The sequence below is a fragment of the Molothrus ater genome, unplaced genomic scaffold, assembly GCF_012460135.2.
Source record: "Molothrus ater isolate BHLD 08-10-18 breed brown headed cowbird unplaced genomic scaffold, BPBGC_Mater_1.1 matUn_MA120, whole genome shotgun sequence".
NCBI classification, from domain to species: domain Eukaryota; kingdom Metazoa; phylum Chordata; class Aves; order Passeriformes; family Icteridae; genus Molothrus; species Molothrus ater.
In genome coordinates, this window is record NW_023416574.1 from 253,469 (window position 1) to 267,731 (window position 14,263).

Sequence of the window (14,263 nt, forward strand, 5' to 3'; positions counted from 1 at the left end):
GGCGGTGGAAAGAAGGGGGAACCCCAAGTGGCTGGATTGAGGGGAGGCTGGAGAGGGGGACCCTGAGACTCCAAAACCTCCCAGAATCCAAAAGCAGGACCCTGGAGAGGGGGGATCCCCAGGACCCATGGGATCCCCAGCAGCCCTGAGATGAGGGACCAGCAGAACCCCAGAGGGATGAGACTGGAAATGGGAAATTCCTGGTGGATTTTTTGATTCACTCTTGATTGTTGGACATAAGGTGACTTCCAGAGATGGACTTGGGCAAGAGGAATCCTGAACTGAAGGCATTCACACCTTGTTTTTCCCCAGTCCACAGTTTTCCCCAAACCTTCCAACAGTGACATCCCCCCTGTCCCACACTGGGTGAGCTCAGTCCCAAACTTGACCCTGATCCTGGTCTCAATCTCTCTCCACGTTTAGACACACTCACAGTTCTGTATTTCATCCCATCCCAGTCCCAAACTCATCTAGCCCCAGACCCAATCCCAACCCCAGCTCTAAAGCCAATCCCATGTCTAGCCTTAACCCCACTCCCAGCTCTAATCCAAATCTCAGCCCTACTCCAATCCCAGCCCCAATTCCAGCCCCTTCCTAAATCCTCGGCCCCAAACCAAATCCCAGGCTCAGCCCTTCTGGGGCTTTGGGGGTGTCTCTGTCCCTGTGGCCCCGATGATGTTTGGGTGGGGTCCCAGCAGGGCTGAGAGGGACAGAGACCCCCCGGCCTCCCCAGGGGTGAGAAGGTGGCAGAGCCCCCCCAGCCCCGAGCAGCCTCAGCGGTGAGAGGGACACAGAGCCCCTGGTGCCCAGTCCTGCACAGGCATTGCCTGAGGCCAGAGGGATGGAGACCCCCCGAGCATCCCCCAGGGCCAGGGGACAGAGAGCCCCGAGCATCCCCTGGGCTGAGAGGGACAGAGACTGCCCCGAGCACCCCCTGGCACAGGGGAGAGAGGGAGGGAGACCCCCCAGGCATTCCCTGCGGTGAGAATGATGGAGACCCCTGGGGAATGGCCTGGGGTGTCAGGGACAGGGACACCCCTGGGGAATGGCCTGGGGTGACAGGGACAGGGACACCCCCTGGGGAATGGCCTGGGGTGACAGGGATGGGGACAACCCCCCCAAGCCCCTCCCAAGCATCCCCCGGTGTGAGAGGCTCAGAGACCCCTTGAGAATTCCCTGGGCACGGGACAAAGTAAAGTTGTTTCTTGAAAAAAATCAAAGTTAACTCTACAGAAAATGCCTTGAATTTGCTCTTCCCACAAGTCACTTGTGGTGAAAATGCAAACAAATCCCAAAATTTAATAAACTCACAGTAGAAGCAATTTTGTGGCAATTCCAAAATCCATTGTTCCTGCACAGCTCCAGCTCAGCTGCTGGCACATTCTGATAAAAGTGGAAATTCGGCCCAATACATTGTGATACCTGTTTTATGAAAAGATTATGAAATGGAAGGGAAACCTCCAGGCAGATGTCACAAAGGGGACAGGGACAAAGAAAAAAATTCTTCTTAGATTTGGCAAAGCCCCCGGCCTGTGAAAGAGAAAAGGGGGCACAGCAAGGGAGTGACAGAGACAGAGACCTCCCCTGGGACAGGGCAAGTGTGACATTGTCCCCTGTGTGTGTGGCCTTCCCGGGGTGGGGGTTTCACACCTGAGCCAGTTTGGGTAAGGGGGGTGGTGTTCACCCCCTGAGCAGGGATTCCCCCACTGTTTCAGGCTGCAATGTAAGATGGAACCCAATGCATGTTTTCAATGCCCATCTTCATCAACTGCTATAAACAGGTGGGGCAGTGTTCTTGATCTCTTCCATGACTCAGCCCTGATAACGCCCTCCAGGGGAGATATCTTCTGTGAATGGGCCATTGAGTGTCACTGCAGGACTGATAAAATTCCATCCTCCCATTGTGGGATGCTCCGCCCAGTGGCAGGATCCAAGCATTCCTACCTGCATATAAGCTGAGCCTTGCAACACCAGGAGCAGCTTGCCTACTGGATTCCCAGAGGACAAGAGCTCCAGAACCACCCCTGGACCTCCAGAGGAAGACCACACCCTTCTACAGGACCACTGCTTGGACAGAATCACGTTCATCACTCCCACAGCACTGCAGCCACCCTTTGATGGGACTGCTGCCACCACCCTGAGCAGCAACAGGGTGTCAGGTTATATCCTGACTCTGTCAGTTTAAGGCAGTGTTTCTGTATCATTGCCTTCATCTTGATTTTCTTATTAAATTGTAATTCTGGTTTAGACCCTCCCCAGGTTTGCCTTCAAACCAGTTCAAAAGACAATGAGTGCACCCTTTGTTTGGTCCCCGAAACAGGATTTCCCCTTGGCAAACCTTGACTCAATGGAGGAGGAGGCTGTGAGGAAGAGGAAGGGGCCCCAGGAGCCCCAGGCAGGTGAGGAGGAAGTCAGGGCCCCTTTCCCCCTCTCTCCTGCTCCATCTCCCAGCCCAGCATGGCCCCTGGCTGCAGGACAACCCTGCTTCCAACCCCGTCCTGCTGGGGATGCACTGGGGGGATCTCCTTCCCCTTCCCTGTGGCACAGAGGCAAATCCCATCCTCTCCTTGTCCTTCCTCCCCCAGGGAAGAAGCTGAGGATGGAGACCAGGGAGGACAAATCCCTGTAGCAGAACCTCATGGAAGAGGCCATTTTGAGTGGCTCCACACTGCAGAATTCCAACGTAGAGGAAAAGCCCCAGAGATCCCACTGGAGGAGGGGCTCTAAACCCAGTCCAGGGTGCTCTGAGGAGGAAAGACCCACCCTGAGCCAGGAAGGTGGACAGAGCTTCAGCCAGAGCTCAGAGCTGATGGTCCATGGGCAGCTTCACAGTGGGGAGAAGCCCTACAAGTGCTTGGAATGTGGGAAGAGCTTCAGGCAGAGCAGCACCCTGCTCAGCCACCAGATGACCCACACTGGGGAATGGCCCCGGGAGTGTGGGGAGTGTGGGAAGGGCTTCAGCTGCCGCTCTGCCCTCGTCATCCACCAACGCATCCACACTCGGGAGAGGCCCTATGAGTGTCCCCAGTGTCAGAAGAGGTTTCATAGAAGCTCCCATCTCCTGTACCACCAGCGAATTCACACTGATGAGAGGCCCTTCCTCTGCCCTTACTGCGGGAAGGGCTTCAAGCAAACCTCTCACCTTATCACCCACATGCGTGTCCACACTGGGGAGAGGCCCTACGAGTGTCCCCAGTGTGGGAAGAGGTTCACCCAGAGGTCTCACTTGACCAGACACCAACGGAGGCACCAGTAAGGGAAGCCCTGCAAATGCCACGATTGCAGGAACAGCTTCATGCACCACTCCAGTTTCAACCCCCATGGGAGAACCCACATTGGGAAGAGCCTTGGTGATCCATGTTCCCTGTGATCCATGCTGAGAAGACACCTGCACCTTTTCCGGCCCCTGCCAATGACATGATGTGGGATGGAAGAACGTGAGGGTCTGGCCATGGCCCTGTCATTACATTCACTCCCACCTCAGGTCATTGCAAGGGGCAGGAAAGGGACTTGTGCTCTCTCCCTGAGGAGAAGGGTGTCCTTTCCAGGTGGGGGAAAGACATTGCTGGGAAGAGCCAGGCAGTTTTGTTGTAGTTTTTCCTGTAAATAATTTTTCTTATCCCTTCTGTTACCAGTATCGTCTCTGTTCCTGGTTGTTCCTTATCTTGTTGCTGTTCCCAATAAATTGTTCTTGTCCCAGCCCGGGATCTTTGCCTTTTGTGCTTTCCATGGGAGGCAGGAGGGCAGCGAGGGCAGTGCGGTTTTAGCGGGAGCAGGAAATTGGGGAATCCCATTCCTGAAGCCCGGCCCGTGGAAAGCGAGCATCCCAGCTGGTGGCAGCCCTTGTGGCCATGGCAGCAGCCTTGGGAGCGGGTCCCTGGCTGGGGCTGTGGGAACCTCTTCCCTCTGGTGCCCAGGGACAGGAGTGGAGGGAGCGGCTGCAGCTGAGTCGGGGCAGGCTCAGGTTGGATGTCAGGAAAAGGTTTTTGCCCAGAGGCTGCTGGGGCCCTGGCCAGGCTCCCCAGGGAAGGGTCCCAGCTCCAGGGCTCTCTGAGCTGCAGCAGCGTTTGGCCAGCGCTGCCAGGCCCAGGCTGGCATTGTTGGGGCGTCCTGTGCAGGGCCAGCAGTTGGACTGGAGGATCCTGATGGGTCCCTCCCAGCTCTGCCAATTCTGTGCTTCTGGGATCCCATCAGCCTGGGGATGGGGCTGCCAATGGTTGCCATGGCAACAGGCTCTGGCTGCAGGCCCGAGCTGGTGGCCATGGCAACCACCCCTGGCATGGGGTCTCCATGGAGCTGCCAAGGGACTGAGCATAGCAACAGGGGTCAGGTGATGGTTGCCATGGAAACAGACCATAGCAACAGGGTCCTGGTGATGGTTGCCATGGAAACTGACCATACCAACAGGGGGCTTCTGTTGATGGTTGCCTGCTAAGGATCAGATTTGTCACAGACCCTCAGAGGGGCTCCATGGGGACTTTCCAACTCCAGGCTGTTCCAGAGCTGGGATGTCACAGGCAGAGACAGGGGCTCCATGGAGACCTCCCAGGGCTTTCTGGGGATGGTAAAGAGCCCTGTGGTCAGAGGCAGTCACAGCCATTCCATGGTGACATCCCAGGGCACCTTGGGCTGCAAAGGCACCCATCTGTCACAGGCACTCACGGGGGCTCCACGGTGACATCCCAGGAGTCCCCAGGCTGCCAAAGAGCCGGGATGTCCCAGACACTCACAGGGATTCCTGTCATGGGCACAGTGAGAGCTTCAGGCAAAGTTTATTACAGAAGCTCCTGTTGGGTCACGAGGTGCAGAAATGATCCCCAATACCCCCACAGATCCCCAAATGTCACCATTGAATCACAGATGACACTGATTCAGATCAGAAGGCTAAGGGCTAAAAGTCACCTGTTTTTTCAATCCTCTTCTTTTATATCCTGGTATGCTACAGGTGGACTTCTTTGGTCATTTAATCAACACATTTCACATGATTGGCCAATTAAGACAACACCCTTCAGTAAACAACCTTATGGAAAACAGCCAACCTATTTCAAACATTGTTGGGGCATCAGTTATTGATGTTTATTTAATATTGGGCCTTTCTGGGTGGCGGGTGGTAAACCCTCCTATAGCATTTCTGTCCCAGGTAAAATGAGATGCTCAGGACAGTTTTGGTCTTCAGCTTCTTGTTTATTGTTTGCCTATCTAAAGTTTTGCATTGCTGTCCACTCCAGGCTCAGCACGCTGGTAAAGCACCACAAAATTGCCCCAAAATGTACAGTTTCAAGGTCTTTAAAGTTGCCTTATCCAATTAACTCTAAAAACATACATTATTTCTACTTATCTGCCGCTGTGACTGTCCCAGGAGGAAGCCCGGCTGAGGATAAGAGAAGGGTCCAGCCACAGCCTCAGCTGAGACGGCACTCCTCCGACACAGAGCCGGAGGCGTGTGCCGGCCGTGGGTCGGGTGGAGGGAAGCCACGGATAGAGAAGCGCAGCCACACCCAGGGTTGAGGCAAGAGACGACTCTCTCTTCCGCTAGGGTGGGGTAACCAGGATTTATTGAAGGGAAAGGAAGGACAGGAGAGCCGCCTGAAAGGACGAGCAGAGGAGAGAGCCCCGAGCCCCTCAGGGGATCGGGTTATAAAGGGAAGGGGAGGGCACATAGAGGACCAATCAGGGAGAGGGAAAATTGATACATTAAAAACTGATGGGTAGAAAAAACCAATAGGAACAAGTTGAGGGTGGGGCCCAAGCCTTCCAGCCAATCACTCGACACCCAAGCTAGAAGGTTCTAGAACTTAAGGTGGGGTGCCGGTGACTGACAGAAGACCTGGGGAGGGGTTACAGAGACAAATATGGGAAAGCGGGGAGGGGAAACAGTGATTGGCATAAACTGGGGGTTTGAGCCAGACCAACTCATTAACAGAGGAAGGGGAGAACGGAACAAACCAAAACGCGAACTACAACACTTATCTACCAATAACTCATCCCTTGACTGTCCACATAAACTCTGCACTGTGCTTGACCAATGATTTTGTGCCACCAACTACAGAACATGGAGAAGATGAAGAAGAAGACAGGGACTACACCCCAATTGCTCCATCTTGCTTCCTATCTACACCATACTAAAAATCCCAAAATCTAAATTTCTCACCCAAGTGACATGCTATACTAGCCTCTCATCTATTTCAGATTTTGGTGAATTCTAACCGGTCTCAAAGTCCTGGAAGTCCTCTCCATGGGGAAAGGTTAAATGCAGTGTTTCTCTGGGGGTAAGGACCCCTCAGAGCAGACAGAGAAATATTCCCGGTTCCCTGGATTCCCACACATTTAACCTAAAATCCTTTAACACTTAACATGTGAATTTACCCAAAAATGTTCCAGGTAAGTAGGATTAGAAGGAGAAGAAACAGAAAACAACAGAAAGAAGATCCTGAGAAAGACACGCACATGGGTACCAACTGCTGGGGTTCCAGCATCACCAAAAGAGAAACCCCAGGAGAAGGCAGGATCCAGACCCTGGGCTGGCCTCGTGCTCTGGCTTTTAACCCCCTGGGCCTTCATGGCCCCGCCCCTGGGGTGGGACTGCCAGTTGCGTGTCCAATCAGAGCCAGGGTAGCACCACCTGCTGCTGTGTGATTGATTGATTGATTGATTGACAGCAGGGCCAATCAGAGCTGGGTTAACATCACCACCACCACCACCACCACCACCCCCCCCCCCCCGCTGTGTGATTGACAGCTCTGCCAGGCCAGGGCTGGGGGCGGGGCTCTGTCCCACCACAAACCAAGGCCTGACCCAGCCCTGGCCCCACACGGGCATTCCGAGCATCCCCAGGTGTCTCGGGACATGGATCTCATCCAGCCTCTGACAGCGACCACGGTGACACTAGGGAACCTCATGGAGCCATGGCTCAGTTGTGACAATGGAGATCCAAGGAAACGATGGTGAGACTGTAGAATCCAGGAATCGTGGAATCAAGGAGACCATTGTGCAAATCATGGGCCCTATGGAAGCAAGGACCCGTGATCAAACTGTGGTTTGATTGTGATTGATTTAAAATAGAAACAAGGAGCCTTTGTTTCACAGTGGGGCTGCCTGGGGCCAATGGACCCTTGTGACTCTGTTGGCTCTCATGGAACCAAGAAGCCATTGTGACATTGCCAGACCTCATGGAATCAAGGAGACCATTGTGACAGTGTGGGCACCCATGAAGTCAATGGAACATGGAACAGGTCTGCCTGGTTTGGCCTCCTCAGGGCTGTCTGACAGGTCCCACTGAATTTGGAATGTCAAGGGCCACTTCCCATCTGACCGTGAAGCACTGGGGCTCTGTGCTTTTATTCCTATGGGAGAGAAATGTCTTTCTTGTCTAGGCACCCATGGCCAAAATTAGGATTCTGCATCTAAAATTCCCTATATCCAAGGGTTACTCCCAGACAAAATCTGCCCATACAGTCAAGTCTGGCCAACCTTGGCCTCTGGTGACTGCCTCTCATCTGCCCCTGCACCACTGGGGCTCACTTGTTTCCTTCCTATGGAGACCATTGTGACACTGTGGAGCATTGTGGAACCAATGGGCCATGGTGACACTGCAGGCCCTTGTGGAACCTGTGACACTGTAGGAACTTGGGGAACCAAGGGGAACATTGTGACCCTGCAGGGTACCATGGATCCAAGGGGCCACTGTGACATTGTGGGGCCTCATGGAACCAAGGACATCTTTGTGGCTCTGTTGGGCCACATGGTCCCAAGGGGCCAGTGTGAAGCAGCAGGGCTTTGTGGAACCCAGAGGCCATTGCTGTATTTCAGGGCCTCGTGGAGCCAAAGGGCCATTGAGATCCTGCAGGGCACTGTGGATCCATGGAGAGCATTGTGGCATTGCAAGGCCCCATGGAATCATGGAGACCACTGTGACACTGTGGGGCCTCATGGAAGGAAGGGGCCATTGTGACACTATGGGAACTTGTGGAACCAAGGGAATCATTGTTGCACTACTGGGCCCCAATGGAACCAAGGGGCCATTGGACACAGCCAGGCTTCATGGAACCCAAAGACCATTAGGACACTGTGGGGCCTTGTGGAACCATGGAGACCATTAAGATCCTTAAGGACTTGTGTAATCATGGGGCCATTATGACACCTGAGGGCCTCATGGGAGCAAGAGAACCACTGTGGCACTGCAAGGCCTCATGGGAGCAAGGAGCCATTGTGACACTGCAGGGCCCTGTGGAACCAAGGGAATATGAAATAGGTGTGGCTGCCTTGGCCTCCCAGGGGTCACCTGACAGGTCTGGCTGACCTTGGAATGTGGAAGGCCGCTCCCATCTGCCCCTGAAACACTGGGGCTCTGGGCTTTTCTTTTTATGGAAAAGAACTGTCCATTTTTTCCAGCCATCCATGGCCAAAATTAGGATTCCACCTCCAAATTTTTTGTGTGCTAAAGGATTGCTCCCAGACAAAAGTTGCCAGGACAGACAAGTCTAGCTGGTCTTTGACTCCTGAGGGGCTGCACTCACCTATTTTCCAAACACTGGAACAGGCTTTCTGCTTTTCGTTTTTGAAAAGAAAAAAAAAAAACATCCCTCTTCTCCAGGCACAAATGTTTTAAATTAGGATTCTGCATTCATAATTTCAAATATCTATTGGTTGCTCCAAGCAAACCTGCCAGGACAGACAAGTCAGGCTTGCCTTGGCCTCTGGTGGTTGCTGTTCATCAGCTCCTGAAACATGGGGGCTCCGTGGTTTCCTTCCTATGGAGACCAATGTGACACTTGGGAGCCTTGTGAAATGAAGGGGCCATTGTGGCACTGCAGAGCACCATGGATCCAAGGCACCATTGTGACACTGTGGAGCCTCGTGGAACCAAGGTCATCCCTGTGGCTCTGTTGGGCCACATGGTCCCAAGGGGCCAGAGCAAAGCAGCGGTGTGGGAGTTAGCCCAGCTGTAACTCAGAGTCAGCCAGATTTTACCCCGGAAGAACTGGGTGCGAGTTTTAAGCCCTGGGAATCATTTGTTTAACTTAGGGTGAGTTTGAGAGTTCCCCCATAAGCCTTTAGTGTTGTTATGCTAAGTTGTCCAAGTTCTACTCCCCTATTGGTCACTTGTTTCCCCTATAGGGCTATTGTTCTGGAATGTTCTACCCCCAAGTGTACACGCTGTTGCTTTCCCTTTTTCTCAGGTCTTTGGATCCTGCCCCTCATACTGTTCTCGACTTCTCCATGTTTATTGTTTTTCACCCTGTTATTAAAGTTCCTTCTAAACAACTCCATTGATCCTGCTCCTTTTCATTTTTGCCACCCTCGCCCTGAAGTCAGGGAACCAGAGAGGTTTGTCACAGCAACCCTCATTGTGACCTTTGGTGCCCGAACAGGGACCATGACACTCAGGGCTCCCTGTGTCAGTCACGTCAGCTGGGGTTAGCTGATGGATAGGCCAGGGCTCCCTGGGATTTTGGATTGTGCCAGGCCCAGCAGATTCATCGTAGCTTTGAGGGACCTTGCCCAGGATCTGCAGGGACAATGATGGTTTCACCTGCATAGGATTGCAGGTGGGTTTGGGGAAATGCAAGACATTTATTGCCCATTTTGCCACTGTGTTTTTACAATATCCACCCATGTCCCAAAATTGACTTGGGGTGTTCCAGTGGCTCTTCCCCATAAGGCAGAGAAAGTGAAAAATGGGCAGCCAGATGTCCAAAGTAGAAAGGAGCATATATGGATGCTTTAATTCTCACTGATCATGACACAATATTTTCTAAGAATGAATTAAAATCAATCATGAGGTGGATCAATAAAAATTTTCCAGATGCCTCTGCTGACAAAATCCATACCACTGAATTTTGGAACTCAGTGGGAATTAAATTGTACAACCTTTCGACACCATTGCACCCCAAATGCTCCCCATCTTCCACACCACCATTCACCAGCAAGCAGTGGGTTGAAAACTCAATCCGTTGGTCACTCCTAACTCAGGACCTGCCCTCAAACCTGCCTTTCTCAGACCTTCCACGATGGTCCAAGATGGCAATGGCCAGGCAGTCTAGGAGCAACATGCCCTGAAGACTTAAGATGGAAGGAGCCTGAATGTGGCTTGGGAGCCCGGCCATCCTCCCTCCATCTTGGCTCCTCCACTTCTGCTGCCTCCCTCACATTGAGTGGCTGCTCTCAGACACAGAGACCATCAGACACGACACCTTGCAGAACAGCGATAGAGTTTTTACTCTGGGCACATGGGCATGTCTGTGTAGACTCTGAGGGCATGTGCTGCATGAACCTCTCCAGCCACAGCGAGTCAATCCACAAGAGCATTCAGGCACTGAAGGAAGGGTTCAAGAAGCTTCAAGCGGAAAACAAAGATTAGTTTAATAAACTCTTCCAAACCAAGGGACTAAAAGGGATGTATGATGTCTAGCTAAAAGAGGACTATTAATTCTCTTAGTGGTTGTTGTTGTATTGTTAATTGTCCCATGTTTCTTTGGATGCTTTTAGAATGTCTTACAAAATTCTTTCAATTCCATCTTTGTTGTAAAACAGAAAGGGGGAAGATACCCAACACAGGATCCTCATGGACTCCTTGGAGGAGAGAATTGGAGGCCAGGATGGCACAAAAACCTCTCAGAGACTCAGTGTGGAAAGGAAAATACTTAGAAGTACCTAAAAGTATTCTTAAATCCATGAAGTACCTTAAAAACCTTGAGTATCTCAAGGCATTAATGAGCCCCACTGAGTGTCAGTACAAAGCTCTCAAGGGACCCATTAAAGCAGATAATTGGGGCCATGATTGCACAAAGCTCTCACAGAGTCTGGATCAAAAGGGAAACACCAAGTACCTTCAAATAACTGAAGTACCCAGAAGTATTAATGAGCCCACTGAGTGTTGTTACTGACAAAGCCTCTCCAGGGACTAATTACAGCAGATAATTGGAGGCCATGATTGCACAAACCTCTCAGAGACTCCAAGGCAAAAGCCAAACCCAAAGTCCTTTGAAAAAGCTGCAGTCCCTGCAGGGAGCATGAAGGAGCCCCCAGGGCCATTGCTGAGCAAGGCTCCCCAGGGACTCCTTGCAGCAGATCCTTGGGGCCACTGGGATGTGGGCTAGGGGGGGATGCTGAGGGCAGCACAAGGGGCTGACAGTGCCCAGCCTGGCTGGGGCTGTGCCAGGAGGCCCCAGGGCCTCAGGACAAGGTGTCTCCTCCCAGCCCTTGCTGGCACAGACCCTGCTGTGCCCCAGGGCACCAACACTTGGCTTCTCTTTGTCCCCACCTGTCATCACTGCCTGCAGTTCTCTGCTCTGCCTGGGGCTGGGGACACTTGCTCAGTCGTGTCCCTCACTGGGACCCATTAAAAGTCCAAGAAAGTCTGGAGTTGGATTCTGCCTTGGAGTTCTGGAGAGGTTTCTTCAGCTCCCTCTCAGGGACTGATATTCAGGGCCTGAGCACAAAGCCCCAGAGGCTGATTAAAGTCCTTGTGCTGTGTCTGTGCTGCTGAGCTGGGCTGGGCTCCTGGCCCAGAGGCAGCTCCTGGTCACCAAGAAGAGCTTCAAAAGCACATTTCTCTTGATGAGCAGCTCTTCTGCCAGCCCAGCAGGGCTGGGGCACTGCCTGCAGCCAGCCTGGGCACAGCCCAGAGGCACAGAGAGCTTCAATCAGTCAGGGCTGGGAAGGGGCTGAGAAGTGCCTGGGGCACAATCACTGCCAGCCCTTGGCACAGGAACCTCTGGCTGCAGGACAGTGCAGCTGCAGCTCCTGGAGCCATCTCCTAAAGCTGGAACATGCCAATGCCTGCAGAGCCTGTGAGTACATTCTCTGCTTGTCTCTTGTGCAGAGCAGCCAGGGGTGCCCAGGGCTGTCCTGCAGAGCAGGGTCCTGCAGCCCAGGGTGCTGTGCTGGGGCAGGGACTCTGCTGCCTGCCAGGGACAGCTCTCAGCCAGCCCTGGCAGCTGCTCCCAGCACTGGGGGACAAGATCTGGGTGGCAGGAGACAGCTGGTGAGGCTTGGAAGTGTTCTCCTTGTGTGAGGAGGATGCTGCATTGTTCAGGACTGCTCCCAGCAGGGCATTGAACTGCAGAACATTTCCAAGGAGATTATATAGGGAGCACAGCAAGACAGGGGCTGCATGAAAGGGAAAATCCTGCTTTTTATTCTACTGCTCTGGGTTGCCTGGATGCAAAATGGCACATATATATTCATCTCTCAGTTCAGGTTAAGAAAAAAAACCAAGTTTTTTCTCAGATCTTTTTAAACCAGGCAGTTACAGAAAAGACCACAGGGCCCCTTACTGTTGCTTTTCCATTCTCCTCAGGGTTGCTCTGACATTGCCATCAGAGCCTGCAGAGCCAGAGCTGCCCCTGGGCAGTGCCAGAGCTGGGAGGGCTCTGCAGGGCAGAGCTGAGCCCCCAGGGCTGGGCTGGGCTCTGGCAGCACTGGCAGGGCCCAGCCCTGGGCACAGGGAAGCAGCTGCTGGCAGGGACAGCTCCAGGCAGCAGAGCCCTGGGCAGGCAGTGGGGGGAAAGTGCCCCCAGCCTGTGCTGGGATATTTCAAGTCCTCTCCACACCCAGCTATTTCATGATTACTTTTCTTACAGATCCCCATGCCAAGACAGAAGAAATGTCGAACAGCAGCTCCATCAGTCACTTCCTCCTGCTGGCATTGGCAGACACGCGGCAGCTGCAGCTCCTGCACTTCTGCCTCTTGCTGGGCATCTCCCTGGCTGCCCTCCTGGGCAACGGCCTCATCATCAGCACTGTAGCCTGCAGCCACCACCTGCACACGCCCATGTTCTTCTTCCTGCTCAACCTGGCCCTCAGCGACCTGGGCTCCATCTGCACCACTGTCCCCAAAGCCATGCACAATTCCCTCTGGGACACCAGGAACATCTCCTACACTGGATGTACTGCTCAGCTCTTTTTCTTTCTCTTCTTCCTCTCAGCAGAATTTTATCTCCTGACCGTGATGTGCTACGATCGCTACGTGTCCATCTGCAAACCCCTGCACTATGGGACCCTCCTGGGCAGCAGAGCTTGTGCCCACATGGCAGCAGCTGCCTGGGCCAGTGCCTTTCTCAATGCTCTCCTGCACACGGCCAATACATTTTCCCTGCCCCTGTGCCATGGCAATGCCCTGGGCCAGTTCTTCTGTGAAGTCCCACACATCATCAAGCTCTCCTGCTCACACTCAAACCTCAGGGAAATTGGGCTCATTTTGGTTAGCCTTTGTTTAGCATTTGGCTGTTTTGTGTTCATTGTTTTCTCATATATGCTGATCTTCAGGGCTGTGCTGAGGATCCCCTCTGAGCAGGGACGGCAAAAAGCCTTTTCCACCTGCCTCCCTCACCTGGTCGTGGTGTCCTTGTTTATCAGCACTGGCACATTTGCTCACCTGAAGCCCCCCTCCATGTCCTCCCCATCCCTGGATCTGTCAGTGTCAGTTCTGTACTCGGTGGTGACTCCAGCCCTGAACCCCCTCATCTACAGCCTGAGGAACCAGGAGCTCAAGGCTGCAGTGTGGAGACTGATGACTGGATGCTTTCACAAACATTAAAATACTGGCCAATTTCTACAAATCGCTTGTAATAAAAGTAGTCTTTCATATTTCTTGGTGGTTTGGATGTAGGGTCTTTTTTCTCTTGTTTTAGTTTTTCATACTATCTACAAAGAAATGTCATTGTTTCTGCCATTTCTCATTTCATGTCTCTCCACCTTCCCTGTGGACACAGACTGTGTCAATGAGGGGTTATGCTCTCAATAGCTTTAGAGGAACTAAGGGATGTCCCAGCAGAGTTTTCTGCAGAGATGCCCTTGTGTTGCCTTCTCTGGAGCTGCAGCAGCAATGTCTGTGTGCAGAGCTGGGGCAGATCAGTGCTGGCCCAGCAGCTGTGCCCAGCAGCAGCAGCAGCAGCACTTGGTGTTGCCAGTGCTGCTGCCGTGGCCCTGCCCCACTGCCCTGGTGGCCCTGGTGTTGCTGCAGGGCCTGAGTGCTCTCGGGGCCGGGCACAGCCCTGGGGGTGGCAGTGCCGGGGCTGCAGCAGGGACAGGCCATGGGCACTGCTGGGGCAGCGCTGACGCCTCAGGCCAGGCCCTGGGGGCTCCAGGCTCCTTGCCCAGGCTCTCTCAAGAACACGGCCAGGCCAATGCTCAGCACAGAAACCCCCGTGAGCAGCCCCAGGCTGGCCGTGGGCAGGCTTGGGGCAAACAGCATGGCTGGGGCTCTGCAAGGGCCCTGGGGCAGACGGGAAGGAGCAGCAGAGCAGGGGCTGATCCATGC

At 53.4% G+C, this 14,263-nt stretch overlaps 1 protein-coding gene across 1 annotated transcript; it reads left to right on the forward strand.

Annotated features, from left to right (window-relative positions):
• The first annotated feature begins 12,592 nt into the window (after window positions 1–12,592).
• Window positions 12,593–13,540, forward strand: LOC118701034 (olfactory receptor 14A16-like). The gene has a single exon (XM_036405604.2). It carries the CDS (start codon window positions 12,608–12,610, stop codon window positions 13,538–13,540), a length of 933 nt encoding a protein of 310 aa, XP_036261497.1. The 5' UTR covers window positions 12,593–12,607.
• Window positions 13,541–14,263: the final 723 nt, after the last annotated feature.